This window comes from Hyalella azteca, unplaced genomic scaffold, assembly GCF_000764305.2.
Source record: "Hyalella azteca isolate HAZT.00-mixed unplaced genomic scaffold, Hazt_2.0.2 contig17970, whole genome shotgun sequence".
NCBI classification, from domain to species: domain Eukaryota; kingdom Metazoa; phylum Arthropoda; class Malacostraca; order Amphipoda; family Hyalellidae; genus Hyalella; species Hyalella azteca.
This window is the reverse complement of record NW_025947730.1, coordinates 325,888-342,521: the sequence shown is the minus strand read 5'-3', so window position 1 is coordinate 342,521 and position 16,634 is coordinate 325,888. Positions and strand designations below refer to the sequence as shown.

At 40.5% G+C, this 16,634-nt stretch overlaps 1 protein-coding gene across 1 annotated transcript in view; it reads left to right on the top strand.

Moving 5' to 3' along the window:
* Window positions 1-3,048: 3,048 nt before the first annotated feature.
* LOC108667307 overlaps window positions 3,049-16,634 on the top strand; it is a 20,748-nt gene continuing 7,162 nt past the window's right edge. The window contains exon 1 of the mRNA XM_018154323.2: window positions 3,049-4,262. Coding sequence (XP_018009812.1) covers window positions 3,452-4,262 — 811 coding nt within the window. The 5' untranslated portion in view covers window positions 3,049-3,451. The remainder of the gene's footprint in view (window positions 4,263-16,634) is intronic.

Here is a 16,634-nt window from a genome sequence, read left to right as displayed (position 1 = left end):
CTGCAATATATGACTGGGCCCTAGTGAACAACATGCAGTTCAACGGGACCAAGTTTGAGGTCCTGAGGTACAGAGGAACGGGAAGAGCTGGAATGGATCACCGCTACCTGGCACCTGACAACTCGGAAATCGAAGAGAAGCGACTCGTTCGCGATCTTGGAGTGTTGATGAACAATCAGGTCAATTTGGTGATCACATACCGGCAATAACCGCAAAAGGTAGACGGCAAATAAGGTGGATCTGGCGGACGTTCAGAACGAGAGAAGCGGAACCGATGATCACGCTCTTCAGAGCCCTTGTAATACCTATCCTTGAATACTGCTGCCAGCTCTGGACTCCGTTCACACTAGGCGCAATACGGCAACTGGAAGGAGTCCAACGAACCTTCACTTCCAGGATCAGAGGAATGGAGAATTTTAACTACTGGGAGAGGTTACAGCGACTGAGTCTGTACTCACTACAGAGGAGACGGGAGAGATATGTCATTCTGTACACATGGAAAATGATAACCGGAATGGTGCCAAACTTCGAGAGCAAGACCTTCAGGATTCAGACATATCACAACGAGAGAAGGGGGAGACTGTGCAAGATCCCCCCCCCCTACGAAACAGATCATCAGTCAGATTTCAATCCCTGCGGGAAGGATCACTTTTCGTGGCAGGGCAAAGGTTGTTCAACGCCCTACCAAGGGATCCAAGAGAGGGGAAATTCACCCTGGAGACATTCAAGAGAAAACTAGACGTGTTCCTGAGCACAATCCCAGATCGACCTCCCCTGCAACACTACCAGCGGCGAGAAGCAAGCAACAGCATTGTGCATCAGGGGGCCCAAATGAGGGCGGATGAACGATAATCAGAGGCGGCGATCCATCGTGGCCTGGGACTGCTATGTCCCAAACAAATACTAAGGATACTAAGAGGCCTCCTCTCTCCTTTGAACTTGGCACCGGTGAGTGAATTTAAAAAATCACCTGGCTCCTTTTCGTTGCAAAAACCTAGCGCCCTGGGTGTTCAGAACACTAGAGCTCTACCAACCAAGCTTATCGAAATCTAGTAGCTTCCCTTCGGCCTATTGGAAGCCCGGCAACAGCGGATCAATTTTGTATAAAGATGTATTCAATAATTTTTATGAAATTAGGTAACTTGAATTAAAATTATACACACGAAGCCAAATGATGCATGCGTTTAGCGCTTCGTGCCTCCGTATTCGAGTCTGGCGGTTTGGCCTCCATCTATGAGGTTCTCTGCACCAGCTCCACCTATGAGGTTCTCTACACCAGCACCTCCACATCCAGGCCGCCACTACCGCTTTCGTTCACAGTCACACCATCACACATAGTCACATACAGTAGTATTCAACTGACTGTTGAGTTGTGAGGTCGTGTGTCTTGCTGCGTGCGTGAAGCTAGTCAGCTGTTGTTGGTGCGGTGAATGCTCGCTACGGGGCTAAGATTACGGGACGCTCAATAAGAGTCTTTCATTGTCTATAGGCATCGTGGTGACTTCGTCTCGCTCTAAAAATGGATGACAAAAGCAATATAGATTCCATACAGGTGACTGTACGGCATTGATGGCTACGACGTTGAGGCGAATAATAGAACCAAGTGCCTTCCGCCCTTGTTTGAAAAACCTATGCGTTTGTTGAAGAAATTGATACAAGTTTTTCCATAGACGAATGTACTCGAGACAATGAAATAGGAACACTTGCTTCTTCCAAGCATCGAATGCATTGGCTTCGTAAACCGATTTGGCAAAATATTCTTTTGTAAGAAAGAGTAAGAGTGTAAGACATACTTTTGCGGATATTTGTTGTTTCTTCCGAATTCATTTTTTGGTTTTTGCTAAGAACGTGCCGCTATGTACAGTTTGACAATCATCATTCATATTTTAATTTTTATAAATGTAACTACTACCACAATTTTCATATGGTATCTTTTTGCATTCTTATAAATTTGTGTAGCTACGTGTAGCTCTAATGTAAGCTATCATGCTCAGCTAGCTCACGGGTTACGTATTCAAATTTATTATAGAAGCGCTATCCCTATGCAAACTTAGTGCATAATGATAATAAAGTATAAAAATTGTTGCAGATAGCGATTTAAGAAAATTTTCATTACATCCAAAAGTGTGATTGTGAGGGCGCACTTCCTCAAGGTTAACGAGTGCAGTTAGGTATGCGCTGCTCGTGTCCAGTCTTCGAAGGTTAGGTGCACCTCTTATGGCGCCTGGCTAACGATAAAAATCTCAAATAAAAGATGTCTGGGCAACGTATATAGGCCAATTCACTTCAGAATGTCCAATCACTAAAATCTGAAGACTTGAGCTAACTTACGTGGCGAGTTGACATATTTTTTATGCGTCAAACGCTCAAAGATAATAATACGAAGAAGTTGCAAAATTGACATATTTTACAATTTAACGATTTACAACCGATTGACAGTGCTCGCTGAAGGAATATATTTATTGCTTATATAACTAAAATCTATAAGGGTTAGTGACAGATATGATGCAATAGATGTGTGCATCTAGCAATCGCATTTGAATAAACTTGAAGACAATTACTGTTGTTTCGTTGATTTCCGCGTGTTTTGAATTAACTGACGGTTGGCATTTAGTGATTTCTAAACCCAGCGTGCGCTTGAAACTAGTTGTATGTTGTCTAGTGTAGTGGCCATCGGACGTCTCAGTTGGAAACGAGTCTTCGTCTTACGCAAAGGCAACATTTGAAGTGGAAACTTCAATGAGGGCCGGATCACTTCCTACTTCAGGTTGAATTGTCACGCCAGCACCCTTTGACTACCTGAAAAGCGTCGCATACAAGGGCTAAATAAGTCAATTGTGATATAGTCATCTTCAGCGATTTGAAGATGACGTGAATGTGTCGTGAAATCGCTGAACGTGAATGTGTCCAGGTGTTTGTTATTCGCAAAATTGTAGCTATCGGCTCTAATTGCTAAACCGTTTCTGTTTAATTATTTTACGGTTATTCCTGGCAGTGTTTCGTGTTGAACGCATACATTTTATCGTAATTTGTTAATTGCAATACAATTATTTAATTTTTTTTTAACTTGGCTTGTATTGAATTGGAAAGAGTGCTATTTATAGTTCCAAGCAAGCAAAGCTCCCTGTAATCGATGGAAAGAATGATGATCCCTGTAACCAATTCTGATTAAATTTACTTGACAGTGCTTACTAGCTATACCTAATGTTCGTGGCAATTATGAATTTTCAAAAAAATTGTGAATTATTGTGCTTGTATATTGCCTCTTTCGACTTTTCAGGTCATTGTGTAGGTTATTAAGATGAATTCAACAAATTAATTTGTTGTCTGTCAGTTACTCTCTAAAATAGGCTACCCAAAATAAACATTGTGTATCATCGGCGTTGCTGCACCCGATCGAGGTAGCAGCGAGTCTGAGAAGAAGAGCTTTGTTTGCATTAGCAGCACAGTCATGCCTCACTTGAATGCATTGCCTAACGACAGAGTGAAGAAAGCCAGTTATTACGTGTGGTTTCTCGGCGCGAGTGAATGCAGAGGCCTGCGAGGCAGTGATGTGGTTTCATCAGTGCTCGGAAAACTTTTAGGGAGAGAACGGTCAGAGGAACCACAGAAGGTCACTCTTCAAGTATCATCGAAAGGGATCAAGTTATTGCAGTTACTCCAGGATGGTTTAAATTTGGGCATTGGTGGATTGGATGGTGGAGGCCGAGCAGCGAAACATCTGATTCCAGCTGGTGCTTTAACATACGTTCAACAGGAAAGTCCTCCCAATGACGATCTAGTGACTGCCGTTTTACTGATTTATAATCCAGTCACAAGGTGCCCGGTGCATCTGCATGCTTACCGTTGCGACTCCTCTGACACTGCAACAATTCTGCGCGACCACCTCGAGCAACTGGTCAATAAACCTCAGCAGCAGGCCAAACTCTCTGCCCTGGAATCCAGACTAGCGAGTCGTGGTCTGCTGCCTAGGAATCGTTCATCTGCAGTCTTCGGGCCATCGTCCAACACTAACCTAAGTAACGGAGCCTCCCTAGCTGCATTGTACGATTCGCTTGCAAACGAACTCAAAGAAAAACTCGGCGGCGCAGGCAATTCTGCCGGTCCTTTATTGTTGCTGCCTCCTCGTGACTACCACAGCAATAGACACGAGGACGACTCGGCCAGGTCTTCGGGTATAGGAAGTGACGACGCACCTCCATCTCCGCTCCTGGATTCCTCTCATCATCGTTCCCCCCTCAACAGACAACCGTCGTCTTCCGGTGAGTCTTCTGATTATCTCTCACGATTGAGATCTTTAGTCATAACGTATTCGATAATTATTTCTAAACTTTGCAAGGTTTTCAGAAGCGGAATGCAAATTTTGACGTTTATTATCCTCCTTAAACCTCAAAAAGCTTGTGTGATTTTACTTTTTGGTTATAGAACTAAAAAGCTTTGACTACATAGCGGTAAGTTTGAATAATTCAAAAGAATCCTGAAATTTTAATGCTCAATGGGATTCTGTAGTAGTTGCGGTCAAATATTTGCAAACCGCCTTAGTAGTTTCAATAATACTAAAATTGAACTTTATTTACACAGCTTTCTTCGTTGGGAGTTTAATTCTTAACAGAATTGGAATTTTAGTATTCAATTCGTAACGTACTACGTTTAGTTTTTATGAAGTTTTGGATGGAATTGTTTGAGATTAACGCAAAATTAGCGCATGATATGCTTTTTGATGCTGTACCTATTCAATCATTTATTGAAGTTCAAAATTATTTTAATGTCAGGAATACGGAAGTTTTTAACTATTTTGACCTAGCAAAAGTGAGGAAGCTGAAATAGCAAAAAATTATTTATTCATATTATGTAGTTAGAATGAAAACATAGTATGAAAAAACAAATAAAAAAAACTTTTAAAAACCACGTTTTCTTAACGGACAAAAAAGAAAAAACATTAACTCTTAGATAACATTAAAATTATGTAGAATGTTATGTAATTTTATGTAAGTGTTAATGTTTTTCTTTTTTGTCCGTTAAGAAAACATGGTTTTTCAAAGTTTTTTTTTTGTTTTATTTCATTGTTTTTAGTTTTGTAACCACCAGAAAAACATGGTTTTTAAAAATGTTTTTTTTTGTATATTTATTTATTTTCTACTTTTTAGTTTAGCAATTTTAGCAATTAAAATCATTTTCCAGGGTTGGCAACTCTGGATGTTCGACAAAAAACTGGATTCCCAACCATGAATTTTTAGGTTTTTTTATTTTTTTAATTAAAAATTTTTTTTAATTATTACTTCTGATGATCAAATCTTGAATTGTTAGGCAGCATAAGCATGCATGCCAAATTTCAAGTTTCTAGGATCTTCAGAAGTGCTCTAAATTAAGTTTTGAATTTTTGATGACAGACAGACAGACACGAAACGAAAATAAGAAAAACGTGGTAAAAATTATTATATGTACATATTCTAACAGATTATATTATCTATTTGAAAGCATCATACAAAAAATTATTATGTATTCTGAAATATATCCCATCAATTTGTACTAGTTGATCCCGGTCTAAGTGCAAATGCGAGATAGCTGGAGGCATAATATATAAAATGAATTAGAAAATACTATCATGAATGCGCAAGATCCAAATAAATCAAGCTATTGTTCAGCACAAAATCTAAATTTATTTATATTATTATATATTAGTATGGTTAGGCAGAAGTGCATGAATTCTTATATTATTATATACCTATGTAATATATTGTATAATCCGTACCAGTTGAACCTGGCCAAAGTGCTAACTAACGCTAGACGCTTGCGTCGCCCGACTGGCTGGCTGGTTGGCTGACTGCTCGAGCTGCCAGATCAGGACATTGAACCGAGGATCGTTTTATGGAGACATGCGTTGGTGGAGCGCGATCTAGTGTCAATGTATTTAAAGGCTCCAGGCAGGTTCGGGTGGAGTTTCCTTCGAGTTGGCGGTGATATAATTAAGCTCTGCAGATGTAATGATGGGTTGTATTGAACGTTTCCGCTGAACCGCATAGAAAATCTTTAATCGTGTGATCGTTTGAGATTAAGGGATCAGATAACACTTTATTGCCTCACGAGAGGAGAAAGAAGCGCGAAGTCAACTCGCTGATTTCGTGGAATATTTTGCATCGTTCTGTGATGTTTTGTATGGAATATATATAACTTCAAAGAAGGTTGTTAGATTTCCAAGCGTACTTAGAATCATGAAATTCTTATATGAATGTTAAGCATATCTTGATGCGTCGTGATAACGTGGCATTGCATTAGCAATGGACTGAAATTTGCTTTGGGTCCATTCTATCGGGTATTAATTATAGATTAAAACCATCATTGGAATGTAGAAATTTGCTTCTCGTCTCCTTATTATTCTAAAAAATGATTGATTAATGTTTATAACAATTTTAAGATGTCATGCAAGATTGATGTACTTTTTCATCCATAATGATAAATTTCATCAAAATATCTTCTTCGTTGTGTCTCAAGGTGGATGGAAACTAAAATCTAAAAGGGAGAGAACCTCATACGTAAAGAATAACTTCTATAAATTCTTATAAATTATTCTCACTGATGTTCAAATAGAAACGTTCAATATTATCATACTGAACGCGTTAACCTGTCACTATTTTACGAAGTGACACACCGCGATCTTTGTTCATCCCACATCGCCCTGAGCGTGACACTGTTGGCGCTGCTTCTACTCCACACAAGATCATTTAAGGTCTGGCGTGACCGTCAGTAGTTCCTTGAACCACTTCCGAGGTTGTGAAGGATACGCGCATGTACGGATGCAACGTGAAACTATGTACGTATATGTTTACCGGACGAGGTGTTTCTTTGTCTTCTCCACAGAGCTAAGAAATTTGTTGGGGCTGTTGACGCGAGAATAAGGCAGCTATGAACGCAGCAAATATTTATACTGTGACTTTTGAACATTTCACTGTGACGAACGAAACTAATGTCCATGCCAAATTCGTTTAGTTTCGTACTTCACTATCAGTTACTGTTGCGTATGCTCTGGCTTTGTGGCGAATTTAATTTTACCACGATTACCATAGCAAAAGATTACATGTCTTCAATTGCTATGTAAGCCCCCATACGGGTTATGCGCATCACAGAAGCGAGACAATTTTTGAAATGCCTTCGATTCCAAGGTGGATTCTTGATGTATTTATATTTTCAACAAAACATTTACGCAAGTGTCTAAAAATATAAAAATTGTTCGGTCTATTACTGGAAATTTGTCGTTTTTTATAATTGAAAACTAGTACCTATGCACTGTATGATTTTGACTCAGATAAACGGCCATGTTATTTTAAATGCAGCATGGAACTCAATACATGAATAACCTTCGTGCGTGAGCGGCATTAACTTGCTGATTGCAGCATTTAATCTGTCCTCACTCGGTTCTTACATGCGTGCGTACCGCAGACTTCTTTTGGTTTTGGCTAAGATTTTAAAATCAAAACTTCTTTTGAACAAAACTTCAAAAACTTCTAATCAAAACTTCTTTCTGTATTGAATTAGGAAATTTAGTGCGAACATTCAGAATGAGAACTTTAATTCAGTATGTAAGGCCAGCTCGATGAAAGGAAGGGAACGGCCTAGGTTTGTCCCTCGACCACCAGAGCTTGGCTCACTCGGCCCCTCGTGCAGGGCGTGAGTGGCGTGCGTGTTGAAGTGGGACAGGGACACGCGTGGGTGACACGCTCTCTCACACACGACACTCTCTTCCTAGTTACCAATTATTTCAAGCAGATTTATATATACACACGTAGGGGTAGTCTATTACTGATGGTTTCTTGCTACTTGCACACGCAAATGAAAGTGATAGTGAGAAGAAATAGGCCTATTGAAGAAATAGGCCATGGGCCTATTTCTTCAACGCCGACACTTCTATTCTATCCTATTCTATTCTAATAGAAGAAAACGTTGTATTTATAATATAATAGACGTTTTTTGAACCGAAGTAATGTCATGTAAATGAGAAGGATGATTTTAAGTTGATGGTCTACGAAGCAGTCTTCAAGTTTAAATATGATGCATTCACATTGCTGCAGATGGACGCAATTTTTATGATTATTGATTATTATTTTTATGATTATTTGTTAGTTTGGAATAACTTTTTTTTGAGCAATCTAATTACTCGTCTCACTCCTCAGAAACACTTGACTTTGATCCTTACAGCCTTCATCATTTGTGATAAACAAATTTGTAAATGATCAATGCCAAAATTTGTGATACATCAGACGTCAAATTGAATTGTGAATTCTATTTATTTGCAAATAAAAGCATTTTTTGTTCTTCCATCTAATGAATACCGAAACGCGCGTGAAATCTCCATGACCAAAAGAAGGCAGTTGATATTATGGGCTCTCACAGCCTTGCACCTGTAGTACAGTTAAATGAGAATTACCGCCAACTAATTAGTGGTGTAATTAACGCAACAAGCTGGCTGTGTGATATTATAATAGAAAATGGCCTAACTCGTGCGGTGAAGGCCGGCCTTCAATTATGAGCTTACCCATGAACACCTGCATTGGAGTTGATGATTAATTGAATAATTAGTTAAAATTAGTGATAAATTAAGAGTATAATTCTTTTAAATATAGTGGGAAAATTCATGCTCTAGACGCTGAAGGTTATTTATTATATTTAATAAATTAAGATTTATTTTCCACTAATCTCTCAGCCTCGTAAGAAATTTAGTTTTTTTCCAATTTTAGAAGTAATGAGCTGGAATATATGTGTCTCCATCCACACCATTATGAAAAATAGAGCTAGCTTTTGGTGGGGCAACACAGCCTTAATTGTGCCTCTACCATGCAGTGATGTACACTAACTACCCCACTCCGGTTGATAAATTGTCCTTTGGTCACGGGACGTATTCATACGGATTGCAGAAATTCTTTTTGCTGCATTAAACACTCGTCTGATTTCCATAGGTGTGTTGACGTAGGATGTTGCGGTCTACTGCCGCTAATTTTTTAATTTCAACTTCCGTTGACTAGAGCGCATCTGTCGTCTGGTTTTGCGGACAGCGTTTAAAGTGCGGAATGTGTGTCATATAATACGCGTGTTGCTTAACTGTAACGCGGAGCTCTGAACGCCTGCAGCTCGTACGTGTTCTTTAGAGTAACTGTAGCATTCCGTAGCTTGCTGGCTTGCGAGGTGTCAAAGCACAATCTTTTGAAGCCGTAGTACTGAATGGCATGCCGCCGTGCTGCTATTCAGCTGGTATGTTTTGCACGTTAATAAATGCACTGCGGTAACATGAATGCTGCATGAAAGCGATGGCTTAAACAAGAATGATAAGGAAAGAAATTCATGCTCTCAAGATTTAAAGATATCAATTTATCATTATTGTATCACATAGCATCCCTCTGATAAGGCAAAATTAATATTTTTGCAGTTATTACTTTTAATGAAGTCCCACGTCTATATTTATAGAGCCTTTGAGTATTGAGTATTGTTTCAGCAACTGGAAAGCTGGATTACCTAATCACGTTGGAAAAATAAAATGTCCAACAACCCATAAAAATATCTAATAACCCTTTAAATGAAGCCCCTGACATCGAACTGATTTTCTTTGCATTTAATTGTACTAAGAGAGATGAATGAAGTCAAGCAGTTTTTCATTTGAAAAATGCTCCACGTAAACAGATGAAAGATAAAAGAAAAATTTTGTAATCATAGCACATCTCCTGGCTTTGAGACTCGAGACGATATGTTTGTGCATGACGAGCGAGTGCAACTGATCGGAGAAGTCTTAGTTAATCCGCACTGCACGTACGTCGTGTTTGAGCTTTGGCAGTCGCATGACAGATGCAATGGACAAAATAAATGTATTTATAAACCTGAATAAACTTTTAATTGATTATCTTTGTGACTGTTGGATGTGGTTCGTTGTATTTTTACGCTTCGCAACCGACATTTTTCGTTCCTGATAGTTTTTCATTATTATAGCTATGGTATGCACAATTTTCTTGGTACGATATTTGTACGTTGCATTGTATGATGACAGTTACGGTCATGAAGGTAATGAGTGCTGGTTACCTTTAAATGGCTTACGCTTGACTGAACTCGTAAGCACCTATAAGGACATCAACCCTGCCAGGAATCCAATACAGTTATATACGTCTGACGACGGCCTACGGTTATATAACTCTAATTTTCAGCAGGTTTAGCCAGCATCTCGCTTGTATTCTCCTGCACAATGACTTGTGCCATGGATACACATTTCTATGATCTTTCTACTATGTTGTTGTTGTATGCAGGATAACTGAGCATGCATTTGGCAAATAATACAACACAATTAGTACAATTAATCTTGTCATTAAAAGTGTAAACATTTCATCATCTTTTCGTCTCGTTTGTCACTGACAACTCTCGTCATTGGATACGTTACTAATTACTGTATAAAGGCAGTTAACGTGCGATTGCAAAACGTCATAGTAGAATCTACAGCACGCAAAGTTAATTTAAAACGAGACCGATGAGCACGATTGTGAAAGCTAGTGATTAATGGTGCAATTTATACCACAGAAATAAGTTTTTTAGAAATTAAATGAAACGTCGCCGCAGTTTGTTACGCATGCTGTGTGCAGTGCAGATGCTGTGGAAAAAATGTCATATATGGTGCAGCAGATGTGAAGTGTTGTGGAGCAGATGTCTTGTGTGGTTATATATAGGCCGTGAGTTAAATATGTCATTTGTGGTAATGCAAATTCCTGCGCTGCTGCAGGCGCTGCGTGCTGCAGATGCTGTGTGTGGTGCAGCAGATTCTCTGCAGGCGCTGCGTGCTGCAGATGCCGTGTGTGGTGCAGCAGATTCTCTGCAGTTGCTGCAGGCGCTGCGTGCAGCAGATGCTGTGTGTGGTGCAGCAGATTCTCTGCAGGCGCTGCGTGCTGCAGATGCCGTGTGTGGTGCAGCAGATTCTCTGCAGTTGCTGCAGGCGCTGCGTGCTGCAGATGCTGTGTGTGGTGCAGCATATTCTCTGCAGTTGCTGCAGGCGCTGCGTGCTGCAGATGCTGTGTGTGGTGCAGCATATTCTCTGCAGTTGCTGCAGGCGCTGCGTGCTGCAGATGCTGTGTGTGGTGCAGCATATTCTCTGCAGTTGCTGCAGGCGCTGCGTGCTGCAGATGCTGTGTGTGGTGCAGCAGATTCTCTGCAGTTGCTGCAGGCGCTGCGTGCTGCAGGTGCGGTCAGGGTCTTCATCCTAAGCCGCGCACAGCAGGAGCAGCCAATGAAGGACGTTCGATGCGCTCAAACTGGAGCGTTGTTTTAAATCCTTCTCGTTTACCCCATTTTTGAGGCCTAAAGTACATATTATGTTTTCTTTAGAGAGCTGTGTATTTTTGATGACCTGGAATAGTTTTGTTACTGGTTAGCGTGAGTTGACAATTCCTGTTTTGGTTTACTATTGAAATCAGGTTTTTTTATTGTCAATTATTCTCATATAACCTGAGTTAGAATCGTGCACCTCAAAATAATCAACTTGTCTCTCTTTATGGAAGCCTTCAGAACTTACGGGAAACAACAAAAAAAAAAAAAACAGGTTTAAACTGAATGTAATGATATTTCTGCAGGTTAGTCTCGGACCTAATCGTGTCGTCACGACGGTGTAATAATGAAGTCAAAATCTTTGCCAGCCCTCCACTTTAACCTCATCAATAAGCTGATCATGATTTCCATCCGCAAATCGTGAACTCTGTTATTCAATTTTGATTTATCTGTATAAGAATATATTGAATACAAATTGTAATTCATCATCATAAATTTATCGCTACTTCGTAATTCAAAGTCTCACAGACATGCTCCATCATTACTTCTAACATTTCGTTACTCCACTTTCATTAAGCATTTCCACAAATAACCACGTACAGATCCAGTCACAAATGAATTGATCCACATCTGCCAACTCGACCCAGGGCTGATTTATAGGACGTCTAATGGCATATCGCTTCTGTGGTCGTGTTTGGTGGTGAGAAGCTCCATTGCTACCTTATATGGACTCGCCAGACATGAAGCAACGGCTGACCCTGGTGCTCGGATGGCCGAGTTCATGGCTGATGCCGCTGTTTTTTCCGACCAATCCATGCTTTATTTAACTGCGCCTTTAGCCCCATTACCTGGCCTGTTGGAAAAACTTGAAGTCACATTGGTGGGTGTATTGAGTGGAGTTTTGTGTGATATTTCTGTTTGCGATTCATAGACAAGTCATGGTTGTGATAATAACGTAAGATGAACTAATTTAGTTGAATCTGCCGATAGTTCTTATTTCTCTATTTTATACACATTGTCTACTTGACATTTCTTGGCTCTCTTCGAATGAAATATGATTCTACATTCATGTTACTCCATGATAAAATAGCTCCCGCAGGTTTATTGTTATTGTCTTAAAATTTCGAAGCTCCTCGCTGTGTGATTTTGAGCGATGGTAGACCCTGCTGCTAGAAAACTAATGCTGAAACATATATGAGCATTTCTTCATACATAGTTTTAGTTTTCGTTTAGGGATTCAGAGCTCATTTGTCATTTCTGAAGTTAATTAAAAATGTGAGCCTTCATGTTCAGTATCGCGTTGACTCATCGTTGGATCGCTGATAAAAGTTAAAGCTATGTGTTTTGTTGTTTTTTGGATTGACAATATATCTTGGCTTAAGCAGATGTTCATTGTTGAATCGAAGAAAAATCGGCGCTATCTGCAGTCGTCTATTTGAGCTATTTTTTATGTTCATTTGTTGACATTTACTGTCTTGAATTTTTTACCGAGACTTTGCATTCGTCCTCAAATGGTTCAAAGAACACAAAAACTATAATGCACGCGTGCATGAGGGCACGGTTAGTCTTGGTCACTAGTAATGTACACGTGAGGGCACGGTTAGTCTTGGTCACTAGTAATGCACGCGTGAGGGCACGGTTAGTCTTGGTCACTAGTAATGCACGCGTGAGGGCACGGCTAGTCTTGGTCACTAGTAATGCACGCGTGAGGGCACGGTTAGTCTTGGTCACTAGTAATGCACACGTGAGGGCACGGCTAGTCTTGGTCACTAGTAATATACATGTGAGGGCACGGTTAGTCTTGGTCACTAGTAATGCACACGTGAGGGCACGGCTAGTCTTGGTCACTAGTAATATACACGTGAGGGCACGGTTAGTGTTGACATCTCTTCCATGTCCGTATGACTGCAGTTCGTCGAAGTCCTTTTCGTGATAAAAATTATGAATCATTTTCGGCCAATAGGGGAGCTATTTGTTCTCATGAATATGGTGCTTATGAGTACGATCATCGACACAGTCGCTATATATGTATTTGATTGTGTTTTTTTGGTTATGTGTCTCGCGGTCCTAGTACTGCCGCCTTACGGTCTTGGATTTGAAGGCCACATCATGTAGTCGATCACATAAATAATGTAGTCTGTCACTTAAATAATGTAGTCGGCAAAATAAATAATGTAGTCGGCCATATAAATAATGTAGTCGGAAATAATAATAATGTAGTCGGCAATATTTATAATATAGTCAGCCACAAATAATGCCGTCGGCTTCATGAATGATGTAGTCGGCCACATAAATAATGCAGTCAGCCACAAATAATGCCGTCGGCCACATGAATAATGTATTCGGCCACATGAGTAATGTAGCCGGCCACATAAATGTACGAGTTTTCTTGAGTTTCTTACTTAGAGAAGCTTGGGCTGAAGGCTTAGGCCAACTCAAAATAATCGTGACGACAAGGCAGTCGTAGGAGGTGCGGAGGAGGAGACGATATCACTTCTTGTTAACCTTGCAACGTTACTCGACTCGCTGCCGTTATTTATACATGCAGCTCCTAATGTTGTCTCTTCCTCCAACAAATCTGATGAACTTTTTTAGCGTGCATGATTTTGAAATGTATAGTCATAAGCTTCATTCCGAATGCAAACCTAAGATTCTTCTTCTGTGGTTGCGTTGGGAATACGTAAAAATCTTGATTGATAAGAACAATAATGAGATTTTATTTTTGCCGTTACTTTGCTTTGATTTATCAATTTCTCTACTGCAACGTTTGCCGCTATGTATACAGTCTACAGTGCGTAACTGAGTTGAAAGCCGCATGCGCGAAATTGACATTGCAGTATCTGAGAGGAGTTAGTGCTGTTCACTTCACGTACGGCACCGACATATCGTCACGCGTGTTTGTCATATTCATTTATCTCTTTCCTCAGGTGTGCTTTTACCTGCCGTTGTCGAATCATTGAACGAGTGAATGAATGATCTTATGTTAATAAATAACGATATGTGTTGAGATCGTAGATGGAGGTAATAAAGCAGGAGTTGGATGCCTGGAGGTGTTCACGGCTGCCGGGATTTATCGTGTGCGCCAAGCTTCCCGAAGATCAATTTTTTAACAAAAAAAAATCCGTGGGATGAATCATGCAGTTGGATGGGCAGAACATGCATGAGTATTGATTGCTGCATGTTATCCTACATGCTACTCGTCATCCTATTCCATAAATAAATCATTAAATAAAACTCCACCTCGTCCAGCTCCACCTTAATTTTTTTTATTCTGCTGTATGTCCTCTCGCATGTCGCTATACTAAAATGTTTTCTTGTATATTATCTATTCGTCGTCTTGCAACGCTTCGTACTTCTCCATAGTATCTTGATTCTTGTTATACCTCGCTAAATTTGGTACTGGTGCGCGGTATCCTGTTGAACGTTATCTAAGACTACGTTATTCTGCTCGACGTTAGACCACTCTGCAACCACCACTTACGTTATCTTCATACGCATTTTACTGCTTTGCGTTATCCTTGCGTTACTGCCTGTTACGGTGCGTATTCCGCTCACGCTGTTTTTATGCAAACGATGCAAGCTCCAATCCTGTGCCTTGGCCATTCAAACAAAACAGTTTACCGTTACAAAGTCTAATGCGGAAAATATCTGACTATTTCATTGCTACGTCTTAGTATTCTTATTAATAAATTGATGATTTCCCAATCCGATTAGACTTAATTTTAAATTAGAGTATGATGGTGAAGTCAACTGAATATTACGTGACTCCTGTATCTGTAGGGACTGCTCATTATAACTTGTACGATTTAACCAAACGTTTTTACTTAATAATAAAATCATTAACCAGTGGAATTATTCTCTATAATCGTTGGCTTGTAGCGCGTTGTCAGGCTTGATCGCAAGGGAAAGTTAGTTACCGCACAGCTGCTCCGCATCACCCGCTGTGGTCTGAATGAAAGCGATTCGCGGTACAGTAATCAGCCGGCACGCTCACAACTTGCACCGTTTTGCGTAAAATTCAAGATAATTCATTCAAATTTTGATAATTCTACGGGTAATTATGTATAAAACGAAATCGCGTTACTGTGGTTGGCCCAACCGCAATTCTGCATCACGACAAACCCGCTCTATCCATAGGTACTTCACCAGTCATTGTAAACCGGAGGATAACTGCAGGCCGTCAATGTATCATGACGTCAACAAATAATTTTAGTGCATGTTTCAATTACGCCTTGATAAAGTAAGCATTTCCTGCACAAAATGTCCATGCAGTGAATATCAGCACGAGCTGAAATACTTTCCTAGTGATAGAAACGCTGAGTGATTGTCACTAATGTCTTCACTTTCGCTCATTAGCTTACATTTTGATAAAAATTTAATTGGTGGTTTTACGTCAAGTGATTAGCGTATCTTTAGCAACTATTATTGCCTTCCATTCTGTGAATTCTACATTAGGCTCGTCTTAGGGAGGTTTCTTACATAGCTTTCTCCGAAATATTGCTTCCTTTCCAAAGGTATAATTTAAAGCTGTGATCGGCACCAGGTTTTCGAATGATGCATCGTTGCAGTTGAATTTTTCCGGATTAGTTTGCGTCTGGATGTATTGAGTTCGGTGCGTGAACACCTACTTATTCAACATCGGGAGAAATTTACCCAATTCTATTTTGCCATACCCGTTGAGTCGGCGAATCGCGTGCAAAATGAAAAAATAATTCTAGATCTTATTTCGGCCACACAATTCTGAACCTCCTATATACAGACACGTTATTCTGAGCCTTATAAAGAATGCCTGATTCTGAAGCTACTACAGACCACATAATTCTGAACGTTTTACTGCATGATTGCAAAAGCTGGATCTCCTGCTAATATCATATCATAATATCCTCTACGTGAAGAACACAACATTCTGAACTTCCTGTTCTGAATACAGAGGCGCGTTTTCGTAGCCTGCATGAACACGAAGCAATGTATTGTACAGCATGAATTCAGCCACACACACGCGCAGCATGAGCGTGACGCACACGCGCAGCATGAGCGTGACACGCGCGCGCAGCATGAGCGTGACACGCGCAGCATGAGCGTGACACACGCGCAGCATGAGCGTGACACACACGCGCAGCATGAGCGTAACACACGCGCAGCATGAGCGTAACACACGCGCGCAGCATGAGCGTGACACACACGCGCAGCATGAGCGTGACACACACGTGCAGCATGAGCGTGACACGTGCGCAGCATGAGCGTGACACACACGCGCAGCATGAGCGTGACACACACGCGCAGCATGAGCGTGACACACACGCGCAGCATGAGCGTGACACACACGCGCAGCATGAGCGTGACAC